Below are 14,739 nucleotides of genomic sequence, written 5' to 3'. Positions count from 1 at the left end.
TGCCTGCATCTTAAGCCAAACAATTAATTTCAGGATTGTAATGACTGTGTGACTTTGAATATTACAGAAATGCTGGTGTTGCTTCAATACGTGTCATAGCTTCTCTTTAAGTAATTGTGTTGTTTGTCGGCTTCCCCCTCTCCCCCACAGCCATAGAAGAATTTTATAGTGCTTTGTGTTCGCCCATTTAAATCAGACGTGTCTGCTGTGTGATCAGTTAGGGACTTCTTTTTCCTCATCTACTACATGTGGCAAGTAATCATCCTTTCTATAGACTACTTTGGGAGTCTTGAAGAATAAATAAAATGAATATATAGTGTTATAGTACAGGAGAAAGCCTGACGTTTCTTGAAGCTGCCATCATCGCTGTTCTAGTTTCAATAGCATACCTAATTATTACTTAGAGGTTTGTTTATTCACTTCACACCTTCTTATGCAGCCACAGGATACCGAAGTTAGGAAAGTGAAAGCATTTACTCCTTAAACAATTGAAATTAAAAGCTAGCATGCCTTTTACCTTCAGGAAGATCTGGACTTAACTCTAATTATGCTGTCTGGGGAAAGGATTACTGAGTTTTAACCCATTGCGGATAGGCAGGCACCAGTGTAGGACCAGTTGTTTCTACTTAAAATCATCCTAGCAATCCTATGTGAAGTATCATTTCTAGATACAATTAAATGGGGCCTCTTTTTTGATAGGTGTTTTAATATTCAGTTGGTCAACTTTGAATTCTCCCAGCTCTGTTGTATTTCTTAACATGATATACTTTATTAAAAACAAAAAAATCATGAGTTTTGTGACACTATATAAATCAGAAAAAAAGGTATTTCAAGACAGTGTCACAGTGTGCAGATATTAGTTACGTTCCTTCTGTTCAGATGTGAAAATAAAATGATAGAGTTGAATAGTAGAAATAGGAATTTTAATCTTAACCAGATTTAATGACTTTTGTGTAAGGCCATGGACTGTACATTTGTACTTAGAATTTCCTTTCCCTTAGTGTGGTTCCAGGGACAGCAGCAACACTTAAGGATTTTTTTGTGGTAGAAACCAAAGTAAGGTCTCCACTGTTCTTGTGCTACTAGCTTACACTGTGCCTTTCATTGTGTTTGCAGTGCTGCCTTTACAGTACCGCTTAGATGAGTTAATATAAACACAGAAATAAATGTTAACCATGAATGCCACACTCTTTGTCTTTTTCCTCTTTTCTTAGTGTTGCAAGCATATCAAGAGCCCTACAGACTTCGAGTGGCTGAAACAGTGTAGATTTTATTTTAATGAAGACTCTGATAAAATGATGATTAATATCACTGATGTGGGTTTCACATACCAGAATGAATTCTTGGGCTGTACTGACAGGCTTGTCATAACTCCTCTTACAGACAGGTGACAAAGACTGATTTTATTTGTTTATTCTTTCTTGTTTATTCTTTCACCCCAAATCTAGGCATTTACAAGAGCAATTTAGTCATTCTTATTAGATGCAAAATAGATCTCTGCAGAGTTTGTCCTTCACAGTCATTATCAAAGTCAATACATTTACATGAAATACGTTAATATTTTTGTTTCTGTTCCATACAATATGGAATAACTTCCAACCGGCTTTATTTCTGCCACATGCTTTTATGTGGTGCTTTTATGCTTTTTTATGTTCCTTATGTATGGAAAGCATGGGATTATGATCCGTGTGCATACGATGCTAATATACTCGAGGATCAGGTACATCCAACAGATAACAGTATGCAGAGAGAGAGAGAGAGGACAAAAATACATGTTTACAGGCAAGTAATGGTAACAGCTAAGGAAGAATAAACAGGGAAAGCAATTTTATTCAGTTGCAATAAACTGGTATGTCTACCTACCTAACTGTAATAACACACAAAAAGATTTATAAATGAAATGACTAAATAAGTGACAAAATAAGGGATTTGAAAAAATAGATTTTTAAAACTATTTCATACAGCAAATTCTGCAGCTTCTCTTTAGATACAATTGACAGATGGTGTTCTACAGCATCACACACCAATCTCATTTATGAAAATGAGATACACTGATCAAGTTTTAAAGGTGGATAATATGTCAGAGATATCTGTTCTTTATTCTTGTACTCCACAGTATGGTGTAGTTCAGAGCTACTTTAGCTAAAGCAATTTAGGAACTAAGCTAACCAAACTGGTTAGGCAGAGTAGCTGTAACTTTTTTCTTCCCTTGTGATCTTTCAGGTTGCTGGTTATTGAAGATTATCTGTTCTTCCACTTTTTATGTATGAAGAGACTAACGATAGTATTACTCGCATGAGAGGCTGAGTGAAGGGTTTTTCTTCTGGCTGATTTAAATTGTAATTAGAGGCATGTCATTTCAGTATTTTTCTTGTCTTCTTAAATATGTTCTTCCTCATGTGACACGTTTGAGTAAGAACCTCTGGCACAACATAGAAAACTGTGTACTTTGCCTGTTAAGTGATGATAACTTGTTGTCTTTTAGATGTTATATCACTTTGGCTCAAGCTTTAGGCATGAATATGGGTGGAGCACCTGTGGGACCTGCAGGAACTGGAAAAACTGAAACCATCAAAGATATGGGACGGTGTCTTGGTAAATATGTAGTGGTCTTCAACTGTTCAGACCAGATGGATTTCCGAGGACTTGGGAGGATATTCAAAGGTAAGATGTGGACTATATGAAAGTTACAAATGCTTAGAGAACACCTTTGTATGTCAAGATTAACACATAATCAGCAGCTGGTTCTCTGTCTTTTAACAAACACAAGTAATTAATATCTTGATATGAATGTAAAATACCATTGCAACACTCTCTCCAAGAAATAGAAGTGTCTAATAAGATTAGACAGTTTATGAAAGGGTATATAAATACCCTTAAAATAATCAAGGAGGACTGCCAGTGTATGTATGCGTGAAATTTATTACTGGACTGGTGGAATGTGTTGGATTTAGATTTCAGTATTTTGTCATTACAAATGTCAAAGTTCTTATCAGTTGAAAGAAATACATGAATAGCAGTAGATACGTTTAAAACAATTGGCGCAGCTCACTGAAGGTAGATACAAACAACATTATTTTAAGCATCAGAAATTGATTCCAACTGTGGTGACGGTGATTCCCACCCCCACCCCCAAATAGCTGTGGAAGAATGGAATTGTGGCACAGAGTGACCTCTAGCTTCCTTCTGAGTGAAATTGTCTTTTACTGTTCATTTTATTATGTGAAATAAGCTACTGACATGACATCATATTTTCATAGACTTATTGCAGGGATTTTCTTGGAGGTAGGGAGGAACAGGAAAAATGTTGAAGATACTGATAAAAGGAGCAGAAATTTAATGTTGTGTCAGAGAACATAGAAAGGCTTGAAGACTTCAGAAACTTTGTACATTCTTGACTTAAAAAGAATCAAACTATTATCCTTGTTCGTTACTAAGCCCTCCAAAGGACTTTGTTTTTTTTTCCTAAGGCAGATGAATCTGATTTGTCTTATGAATTATACAAAAAAAGGATTAACAACATAATGGTGAGATGTTTAGTTGCTCTTCTCTTTGAAGGTCTTGCTCAGTCTGGCTCCTGGGGCTGCTTTGATGAATTCAATCGTATTGATTTACCAGTACTATCAGTAGCTGCACAGCAAATTGCAATTGTGTTGACATGTAAGAAGGAACATAAAAAAAGCTTTATTTTTACTGATGGAGATAATGTGGAAATGAACCCTGAATTTGGCATCTTTCTTACTATGGTGGGTATTCAGTAGGTTTCTGATATGCCTGTGATGATTGTACGATAATCGCTTCTAACCTGATATGTTAAATGTATTTGCTAACTCTGATGTCACTCAGTTCTTTGAATTCACTGACAATTTGAGATGTGAGCATTGCTAACAAAGACAGTTTACTGGGTCTTTTTCATTGACGGTAGTTAGAAGTAACCAGTCAAAACTGGACCTGTAAGACAAATGAAATATAGATTTGAAGAGTTCAGGTGTCACATCTTTCATACCTCATATATGAGAGGCTAAAATGCTATAAAGATATGGTGATAAATTTAGCTGATAATTCATTTTTTACGTGGGATATAAAGCCAAAAAGCTACTTTTGTCAAATTAGACTATATGTTCCTTTGCTGATTCTTTGGTTTCTGCAAGGTGGTCAACATCAGAACTTGTTCTCTCCAGAATCCAGGATATGCTGGACGGCAAGAACTTCCTGAAAACTTGAAGATCAACTTCCGTTCAGTGGCCATGATGGTTCCTGATCGTCAAATTATAATTCGTGTCAAGTTGGCTAGCTGTGGTTTTATTGCTAATGTTGTATTGGCAAGGAAGTTCTTTACACTGTACAAGCTGTGTGAAGAACAACTTTCAAAACAGGTGATAATTTTCATTTGTGGAAAAATTATCTTAAGGAAAGACTATAAATGGTGACACAAATTATTAGTATTAATTTGTACATTTTCCTATTATATCATATTATTTCAGTTCTCTTCCCCTTCCTACCGTGGGAGTGAATGAATGTCTGTGTGGTTCTCAGGGGGAACCACAATAGATGTTAGGAGACATTTGTACCACATGTACCACTTCTCATACCTTGAATGATAAATTTGAATTGTTTCATCCCCATAAACTAGGGAAATTTTTTCCCAAACTTTGTATATATTTTAGGTGCATTATGATTTTGGCTTGCGGAATATATTGTCGGTTCTACGCACATTGGGAGCAGCAAAAAGAGCAAATCCCACAGATACTGAGTCTACCATAGTCATGCGTGTGCTGAGAGACATGAACCTGTCTAAACTGGTAAGATCTGAGGACCTAGTAAATTAATTAAACTATACTTTGGAGCCAACTGTTTTTGGGCTCACAGTTTAAATCTCTTAAGGTGATCACTAGCAGACTGGATGTGGCCTTTACCTCTAATTCTAGCTTGGAAATCTTGCATTCACTGGATGACTTGATTTGTTCAGATTTTTTTTTTTTTAACTTATTTCCACTGCTACCTACAGAAAGAAATGACCAAATAGAACTCTGTGTAATAGCCTATTTGGAAGTTTGGGCCTAAAGCTTTCTGCTTATTGTATTTAGTCACTGTTTTAAAAAGTTACTTATACTAATGAGTACTACCTCAACAGACTTAAATAGTTAACAAAACCTCTTCTGATGTGATACTTCATCTCCTTTATTATCTTTTATAGACCTTAGACAAAAAAAATTCTATCTGTAAAAATGGTATTACTAAAATCTACTTTATTAAATTCAACTGGTATATTAGTGGTTTATTTTCAATAACTTCATTATTGGAAGCATAACATGATCTCCTTCTGCTCTGTCCTGCTAGTGTGTTTAGCACTTAAAGGGTTACCATGGATTGTTCCTTAGGTTTTTAAATATTTCTTTAGCCCATGATAATTAAAGGTTGTCTTCTGAGATGCTAGAATAAATGGAAATAAAAAAGATATTTTTTTTCTCTCCTGATTTTCCCTAGATTGATGAAGATGAACCCTTATTCCTAAGTCTAATTGAAGATCTGTTTCCAGATATACACCTTGATAAAGTACAGTATCCTGAATTGGAAGCTGCTATTGACAAACAGGTAACGTTTCTCTTGATATGTGCTGTTGTAGCATAACTAGTATGATGAGGTGTCTGTAGAAATTACTGGTGCTGAATCTACCCAGCTGGTAAGATTAAGCTTTTCCATAAATCTTTATCATTGGCATATTAATATTAGTCTTATCATTAGGGATGTCACTGAATTGTTGTGGTGTCCTGTGGTATTCTTGTGAATCATTTGTGGTGATCGGTTTGAAAAGCATATGTATGTACATTTGCCTTATGTGAATTAGGATTTAATAGTTGTATAAAGTCTAATCAACAGAACATGTGCTTGAGGAAAGATTTTGCTAAAATGACATTTCCTCTATTTCAGTTTCCATTAAATCTTTTGGAACACTGTGATAGGGCTGACTTAAGAACATCAGTGGGATTTACAGAGTTAATGAAGTATGAACACTTAAATGATCAGTTTTATTAAACTTTCCTCCAGAATTTCAATAATTCCTCAAATAATTATCTAATAGTTAAACAGAGAAATAAAAAGCTCAAAAAAAAAAAACAAACCACTCAAGAAGAAAAAACAGCATGAAAAAACACATTTCTGAAGAATTTGAGTAAATGACTTCTCATTTACTTATATTTAATATGATTAGTTATAAATAAATAGGTCTGTTTATGGGTTTCTTAGCAAGGAAGAGTTGAATCATCAGCTAATGTCTATAAAACTGTTTTACTTTCTGTAGTTTATACAGTTGATTTTAAAAAAAGGACTCTTAAATAGTTTCCATTAGGAGAAACTATATGAAACCTGAATCTTATGCTTTAAACTGGCATTTCCTAGTAAATTAAAAAGAGGTGATAATAACATGGTCTTCATAGCTCTACTGTTGGAAAACTATGAGGCCAGACATAGAAAGTATCAACTCCATTTAACAACAAACTGTATTGGGTTTACGTGGCAATTGCGTTTACATGGTAGCAGGTGGGCTGCTGGTAGCAGGTGGGCTGCAGGTGTGGCCTCTGTGAGCAGAGCCCAGCAGCTGCCCGATGTCAGATTGGAGCCAGCTCCTGCTGGCTCCAAAAGGGATCTGCCACTGGCCAGAGCCAAGACAGGGAGTGATGGTGGTTGGACCTCTGGGAGAGCAGATTGAAAAAATGGAAAACAAACAAACAAACTAAAAACAAACAAACACCACTGCTGTAGAGCAGCAGCTGGGAGAAAGGAGTGACAACCAGTCCTGCAGACCCCAAGGTCAGTGCAGAAGGAGGTACACACCCATGTTGGAGCAGTTCTTGAAGAGCTGCTGCCTGTGGGCAGCCCACACAGGATCAGTTTGGGAAGGACGGCATCCTGTGGGAGGGACCCCACGTGGAGCAGGGGCAGAGTGACTGTGAAGGAGTGGCGGAGACAAAGTGCCAGGGACTGGCTACAGCCCCCAATCCCCGTTCCCCTGTGCTGCTTGGGGAAAGTAGCTAGGAGAGGGTGGATGGGGGGGAAGGTGTTTTTAGCTTGCTTTTTAGTTTTTTGATGTTCTAGTCCACTAGTGATAGGCAATAAATTATATTAATTTCCCTATGCTGAGTCTGTTTTGCCCATGATAATTGGTGGGTGATCTCCCTGTCCTTATCTTGGCCCTTGAGCCCTTTCCATCGTATTTTCTCCTCCTGTTTTTTTTTCTTTTCTTTTTTTTTTTGAGGAGTGGGAGTGAGAGAGCAGTTGTGGTGGAGTTCAGCTGCATAGCAGGGTAAAACCACCACACAAACCGTTAAGACTCCTACCACTTGCTTGCAGATATGCTATATTGTCAGCCCATACTTAAGCAGCGGTGGAAACTTGAAGAGCTGTGATCAACTTATGTAGAGCAAAAGTAATTAAAAATCAGATCTGGGGATCTCCCAATGCAATTTAGTGACAGTGTTGAATGACAATTTAGTGACAGTGTTGAAATTTTCGGTAGTTTATTTTGGGCATTTGCTTAATGTTGTGCGTCTGTATTTCTCATTCTACTAAAACTTAATATCTAGAGAAACCCAAAGTGGTCAGCCAAATTTTGTTTGTCTTGGATGAGGATCAATCCATTTATTGAATGGAGCTCTTAGTTGCGTTTTCAAAGATATAATGATTCAGTACAATGAAAACAGCTATGTTAGGACAGAGTCAAATTTAAGAGGACTGTCTTTATTAGGAAAGGGAGGCAGAAGCTGTTGTGAAAAGATCATCAAGAAGAAACCATCATTACCTGAATGAAAGTGTTTTCCTGTGTTTATGTGTTGTGGTGGGTTGACCCTGGCTGGCAGCTATGCCCCTACACAGTCGCTTGCACGCTTTCCCCTAGTGGTATGGGGGAGGGATTTGTATGGACAAAAATGAGGAAAAATAAGCTCGTGGGTTGAGATAAAGTCATTTTGTAAGTGAAGAAAAAAAAAAAAAGAAGAAAGAAGTGATGCAAGAGCAGTCACTTACCACCAGCAGACCAATGCCCAGCCGGTCTCTAAGCAAAGCTACTTCAGAGAAACTTCCCTCCAAGTTTTATTGCTGAGCATAATGTCGTATGGTAACAAATATCCCTTTGCTCTGTTGGGGTCAGCTGTCACAGCTGTGTCCTCTCCCAGCCTCTTGCCCACTCTCTGCCTATGCGCTGGCACGGCATTGTGAGAAATGGAGAAGGCCTTGTTGCAGTGCAAGTGCTGTTCAGTAATAGCCAAAACACTGGTGTGTTTTGGTCATAAATCTAAACCACAGCAACATATGTTCTGCTACGAAGCAAATTAACTCCATCCCAACCAGATCCAGTATGTGTAACAGCTGTTAACAGAGGTTCTTTTCAGAACATATAGAGTCTGTTTGTGAACATGCTTCTCCTTAATATGAGGGATATCTAGTCTATAAGACTATTGCAGAAACCACGTGTATTAGAAATCATTAAGAAAATACCAGTGCCCATTAGGACTTGATTAGGCTGAAGGAATAACTGAAGTGACCTTCTTGTTTTATGTGAAGATGGAAATCAGTTCAGATATGTTCTCTGGGTGCATCATTACCTTGTGGATATTTTACTGGATACATGTGGACTCTGGAAAGAAGCTAAAAAGCTGTATTCAGTACCTTAAAGGCAGCTTGATAGGTTTGTTGTTAGCTTCAAGAGCTGTTAAGATGTAAATGATAGCAGAATTTTGTCGTGTTTCCATGAAAATGGTGCATGTGATGTCTTCACTGTGCTTTGCAAACTCCATTGCTTCAGCAGTTGTGTTCTTGATGGTGCTGAAGAGTTGGTGGCAGCTTATACTTCATGGTTGCAGTTCATGAATGCATCCTGTGCAGCCTTCTTTTCTTGGCTTCCTTGCAGAGTGGGGTAAATAAGTTGAGCTGGCATGAGTAATACAGCATGTATTAGTGCTAGCCTAAGCACTGGCAGTTTTAAAGTGATGTGATTTAATATATGATGAGAAAAGCACTGTCTCAAAAATATATATACACATAAATACACACATGGACACATATGTACTGTGGCAGTCCTCTGGTTTCAGAGCTTAGTTGATTTCTGACAGGAGATTTCATGGGGTCATGATGGCAGGAACGTTAGCCTGAAAGCCTTAGTGAACTTACTGGTATAAAAGAATCATATGATATTTGATTTTGAAACAGCATGTCTTTTCTCAGAAGGGTAACATGAAGAAGTTACTCCAAGATCTCTGCACACTGATGAATATTTTACAAAATGATTTGCAGAAGAACTTGAGGCTATTGTAGGCATTTAAGGAACTTTATAATTAGAAACATGCCATAAAAATAACAATAATAAAATCTTTCTGACTGGCAAGTGAGACATTTCGTAGCTATGAAAGACATTGCTAGGAAGAGTGTTTCTAAAATTCTTGTCTTTTTGTTAAAATGATACATTAATCCTAAAAAAGAGTTAGAAAAAATGGTTTATCTTAGCTTATTACTCTGAAGACATATTGGAACACCAAAAAACTCTGCTTTTTCCAAATAGTTTGTCATATACACAAAACCTTTAAAAAGATTGTAGTCTTCTATTGAATAAAGATTTTTAAAATACCAAAGTATCATGTACACTAAAATGGTGGTAATCTGGATTTCTGTTGCTATCTATAGGTAGAGAATGCTGGACTTGTTTGTCATCCTCCTTGGAAGCTGAAAGTTATCCAGCTTTTTGAGACTCAGAGAGTAAGACATGGATTAATGACATTAGGGCCTAGTGGTGCAGGAAAAACTACTTGCATCCACACTTTGATGAAAGCCATGACAGGTATGTGAGCATTTATATTATAAAATGTTACAAAATTCTGCTTTGTTTCTTCAAAGGAAGCCTCAGTTACTTCACTGTGAGGATAACTTACTGGAAAAATCAGTTTCAGTGTGTTGTGATACTAAAAATTATCATGGTAACATCTTTTAAAAACTTAAAAATACCTGACATTCAAATTCATATAATATATACATCCTGTTTTCCATATATCAGAAATTTTTATTCTAGAAACATTGAGAAAGAGGAGAAAGAGGAGTACTGTCAGGGTAGGCAGCTGGAAAAAGTGTTTAAAGCATCTTACTTGTTCAGCTGAGGTAATGCTGACAGCTTTCCCTTACCATAAGCAGTTAGGCCTTTTCCTTTTTGAACACAATTCACAAGACAGGGTCTTTATCTGCAGCATATAATTACTACCTCTATCATTTTGTGCTGCTAGGAAATTTTCCAAGTAAGCACACAGTCTCACTATAGTGGTGAATGTGTATTAAACCATCCACATGGGTTTAATGATGTTGAATTTGTTGAAGTTCTCTGACTTTTGAAAAGAAATACCAAAACTAACTGATGATCTGCCTGCATAGATTGTGGACAGCCACATCGTGAAATGAGAATGAATCCTAAAGCTATAACTGCACCACAGATGTTTGGACGTCTTGATGTGGCAACCAATGATTGGACAGATGGAATATTTTCAACGCTCTGGAGAAAAACTTTAAGAGCCAAGAAAGGTATACCAAAGAAAACCCTTCCTCCAAAACAAAACAAGCTGCAGGTCTCTCTAAAGCACAGTAGCTGATTTTTTTTTTTTTTGAATATAGCTGTAAGAACTTCTGTTAATTGCATTTAAAATGTCTCTGGTCTAAATGCTTTGTGTTGAAACTGTGTAGTGTAGCAAATACTGTTTTGCTTATCCCTCTCTTTGAAATGATAGGCTTTTGCATGAAAGAAAGCGGAAAGTCAGAATCTTTTTCTACAGCACTGCTATAATATAAAATTTTGGTGCTGTCAGGATTTCTACCAGGTCTCAAACTGCCGTAATAGGAGGGTGTGAATCTCCTTAAGTTGTATCATATCTGCCAGCCCTGCACATGCCACAGTCCCTCTGAAATGGTGCTAGATAATTCCATATAGGCAACCAATTTCTGCCTGACATATACAGAATAATTCTGGCATATTCTTAGTCTGCTGTATTGATTAAAGGAGGGGCCTTGGTGGTTTGGTGCTAGATAGATTCTTCCTTGTTTTGTCTGAATGTTAGTATATGACCTTATAATTAGGCCATTTGGACTAAAAAGGAAAAAAAAGGTGTAAAGAGAAAATGCAAACATTTGTTGTTCAATTAAAAAAAAAAGCATTAGTCTTTAAGGATACAGATTCATTAAAATAGGAAAAATAACTTTTGGATTTAATTTTATTGGATTTGTTTCAAATTTGGAAATGTAGTACCCTGGGGAATGTAGCATTTCATTAATTGTTGGTTCTGTTTTTTCCCTCAGCATGAAATATTAAGTTAGCATACTCACATGACTTTCTCAGTCAGATTCACCATTTGCAATGCTCCTGTAATGACTCTTTATGAAGACCATCTCATGCCTGAGAAGCCTGTACTGTAGCTATGAAAAACCTCTAAATATAAAGGTGTTTGGCTAAGAAGTGAGTTTTCTTATCCTGAACCTTCTTGGTTCATGCCTAGCAACACAGCACCTAGATAGTAAAGACTCTCTCTGAAGGCAGATGAGAGTGGGACTCTTTCTGACTACAGATCTCTCTGGCAGTGCACAGCAGGGCTAGCATCCTAAGGGATGGGGAGCTGGAAGCCAAGGGGACTGCCAGGGCAAGGGCCTTGCCAGCTGGGGCTGGTTGCCCAGTGCTTAACTGAGGCGAGCAGCACAGACCTAGACCCTCCCAGGAAACGCAAGCATGCATTAATATACATTTGTAATACTAAGTGGAAAGAGCTGTAAAAGCTTCCAAAGGAGCTGGATCAAGTTTATAAGCAGGGGAATCAAAAACAAGAATCTTTTCTTAATGGTCCTTTTTATGTATGAAAGTGAGCACGCTATTTGAGAAAGTGGTTTTTCAAGTGTTCCTTTCATTTAATCTCACTACATTTACACTAACATTTTGGAAACGGATGAATGGTGGTTTTAAATAGTTCTGCAGTTTCTATCTTTATGTTGCTTTATGTAAGTTGAAGTAAACCTAATTTATTATTGAATTGAAGACTGGAATCATAAAACTGTGTTTCAGACTATTACAAACTGATGACATATGCTTATGACACTTTATATACTGAGTAACGGATAATTATTATGATAAGGTGACAAACTGAAGTACTTAATTGAAAGTGAGTAATGGAAATGGTAATTGTATTTAAAGCTGAGATTGTAGCTGTGTGCATGAATTCAGAATTAGTTGAAAATATGTTTGAAGAGAGAAGAAACTGGTCCTTGAAAGAAACTAAAACTTCTTTCATAGGCATTTTTGTCTTTTATTTTGGACTGTAGGTGACCACATCTGGATAGTTCTTGATGGTCCAGTTGATGCTATTTGGATTGAGAACCTTAATTCTGTCCTGGATGATAACAGAACTCTAACACTTGCAAATGGAGATCGTATACCTATGGCACCAAATTGTAAAATAGTCTTTGAGCCTCATAATATTGATAATGCTTCTCCGGCAACAGTTTCAAGGAATGGGATGGTATTCATGAGCTCTTCAGTTCTCAACTGGAGTCCTATCCTGGAGGTACAGTAGCTAAGTGATTATATTTGTTTATATATTGAAAGTTCTATTGGTTGTATTCAGCACTTTACTATTGCTACTTTAGGACCTAATTTTGTGACTCTAGCTATGAAATACCCTTTATGCTGTATAAATATATAGGTGAGTATTTAATACAGCAGAGTTTATGGTAGATTGCACAAAGTATGTTTTTTCAGGAACATAGTAAACATACTACACTTAAAAAAAATAGCAACCCTCATATATTTCACATTTGGATAAATCTGTAATTCAAGGTAATTTATGCAATTGAAGAACAGCTCAGTTGTCAAAACACTGACTTTTTAGCAGTTTCTGCTGCAGCTTCAGAGCAACGAAGAAGAAAGAGCAAACAGGCTGATTCGGAAATCTAGCAATCCTCAAGAAATCCTCAAATTTCTTATCTTTTTAACTCATAAAGCCTCTTATGCTTGTAAGTCTTATTTGCTTGCTTTAGCTGGATTCCTTGTCCATAAATTTCTGATTTGTCTGGCAATCAAGGAAAAGTTGATATGCCTCAGGACATGGTCTCTGGTACTGACTGGATCAGCTGTTAGTGTATGAGTGATTTCAGTAGAGACAGAAATCAAGAGAGAGACAGTATGCACCTGTCCAAATCCTGAGCAGAAGACAGTGCCTGGAGTCAGTGGAGCCCCCGGGGGAGGTGTGTCCTGGGCATGGAACTAGCAGGTGAAGGAGTTGGGGGAAGAGGTGAGAAGACTTGTGTGCCCTCAGGGAAGACAAATCGGAGATCAGCAGGGTCTTTGCAGAGATACTGCAGCATCATTTAACGGAAAGAAAGAGAGTCTGTAAGAGACTGAATTCAAAGGTTTGGTGAACACAAACTCCCAAGATAAGGAAGCCTGGAAACTTGCGACTGGCAACAGAAGGGAGGCTGCTTTTCTACCTGCAGATCTAAAATGGTAGAAGAGGCATAATGCCTTGAGAACAGGTGAGGAGAAACAAGACCCATGTGGGGAGGCATCAGAACTGGTTTAGCTTTAACCAATGAAGAGGAAAATGAGTGTGATTGTCATCAGAGACTCCCCTCTGTGTTGGAGATGCCCTTCTGTTGTGACTCAGCAATGGAGGTTTGGTGCTTGTGAGGGACTAAGTTTTGTAGCAGACAGACTGCTAAGGCTTTCATGTCCTCAGACTCCTTACCCTTGTTGCTCATCCACAAGGGTGCAATGAAACTTATAGGGACAATGCTGAGGTTGTCAAAAGTGACTGCAGAGCTGTTGGGGATGACGACGAAGGGCAAGGGGACCCAGGTGATGTTATTGATCCCACTATTCGGCATGAAAGGCTCAGGTAGAAGTGTACGCATCCAACAGGTCAATACCTAAGTGTGTGTCAAGTGTCACAGGCAGAGGCTTGATTTCTATGACCAGGGGACTTTGAGGAACAAAGACTGCTGAATAGGGACAAAATTCTTCTCATCAAGTTAGGCAACAGTGATGAGGGGATGAAGTAGATACTCAAAACGTTTGCAGACTGCTTCTTCAGAGGGACCTGAACAGACCAGAGAAACTGGCTGACGGGTACTGGCTTGTGATGTTCAATGAAAGAAAATGCAAGATATATGGAATAAGCCCATGAAGCAACACAGGCTGCAGGCTGACTGGTTAGGAAGTAGGTCTTCAGAAAAGGAGCTGAAGGGTACTGGTAGATGAACTGTGTGCCTTTGTAGCAAAGAAGACCAACTGCATCCTGCACTGTACATCTACTAAGAAGCGTGGCCAGCAGGTCTAAGGAGGCAGATATGATGCAGTTACTGGAACTCAATTACTTTTGCATTCTGCTGTTGTTACAAAAGCTTCTCCGTACAGAAAACAGATTTCTCAAAAAATCATAAAACCCCTATGCTGCTTCTCATTTTCTCAATTTTTTTTCTTTTAATGAATGCTGGAAGATGTATTTTTCTTCTTACTGAAAGAATAACACACATGCTGTTTTCTTCCCCATTTTTTATTTTTATTTATTGATAATTCAATAAGGTCCATACCAACCTGTAACACAACCTCTAGTTAGGAACTGCACAAACTAACATTGTAGCAAGATGTCTCAATTATAACCCAGTTCCCTCCTGAAATTCATCCAAAAGCACAAGAAAGAATCTCTGCACCTTTTGCTTTAATTTTTC

General features: G+C 37.7%; 1 protein-coding gene across 12 annotated transcripts in view; it reads left to right on the top strand.

Annotated features, from left to right (window-relative positions):
• DNAH5 (dynein axonemal heavy chain 5) overlaps positions 1-14,739 on the top strand; it is a 151,030-nt gene that overhangs the window by 68,384 nt on the left and 67,907 nt on the right. For all 12 annotated transcript variants that reach the window (XR_014578970.1, XR_014578971.1, XR_014578972.1 and 9 more), the window contains 9 exons: positions 1,215-1,387; positions 2,486-2,664; positions 3,559-3,746; positions 4,182-4,376; positions 4,668-4,802; positions 5,488-5,595; positions 9,676-9,829; positions 10,411-10,557; positions 12,337-12,578. Coding sequence is in view for 7 of the 12 variants with exons in the window: in XM_083822381.1 (XP_083678507.1) it covers positions 1,215-1,387; positions 2,486-2,664; positions 3,559-3,746; positions 4,182-4,376; positions 4,668-4,802; positions 5,488-5,595; positions 9,676-9,829; positions 10,411-10,557; positions 12,337-12,578 (1,521 nt within the window). In the remaining 5 variants the exon portion in view is untranslated. The remainder of the gene's footprint in view (positions 1-1,214; positions 1,388-2,485; positions 2,665-3,558; positions 3,747-4,181; positions 4,377-4,667; positions 4,803-5,487; positions 5,596-9,675; positions 9,830-10,410; positions 10,558-12,336; positions 12,579-14,739) is intronic.

Source organism: Anser anser (genome assembly GCF_964211835.1).
Source record: "Anser anser genome assembly, chromosome: 2".
NCBI classification, from domain to species: domain Eukaryota; kingdom Metazoa; phylum Chordata; class Aves; order Anseriformes; family Anatidae; genus Anser; species Anser anser.
Note: the sequence above shows the minus strand (reverse complement) of the source record. Positions and strands in the feature narration are given on the sequence as shown.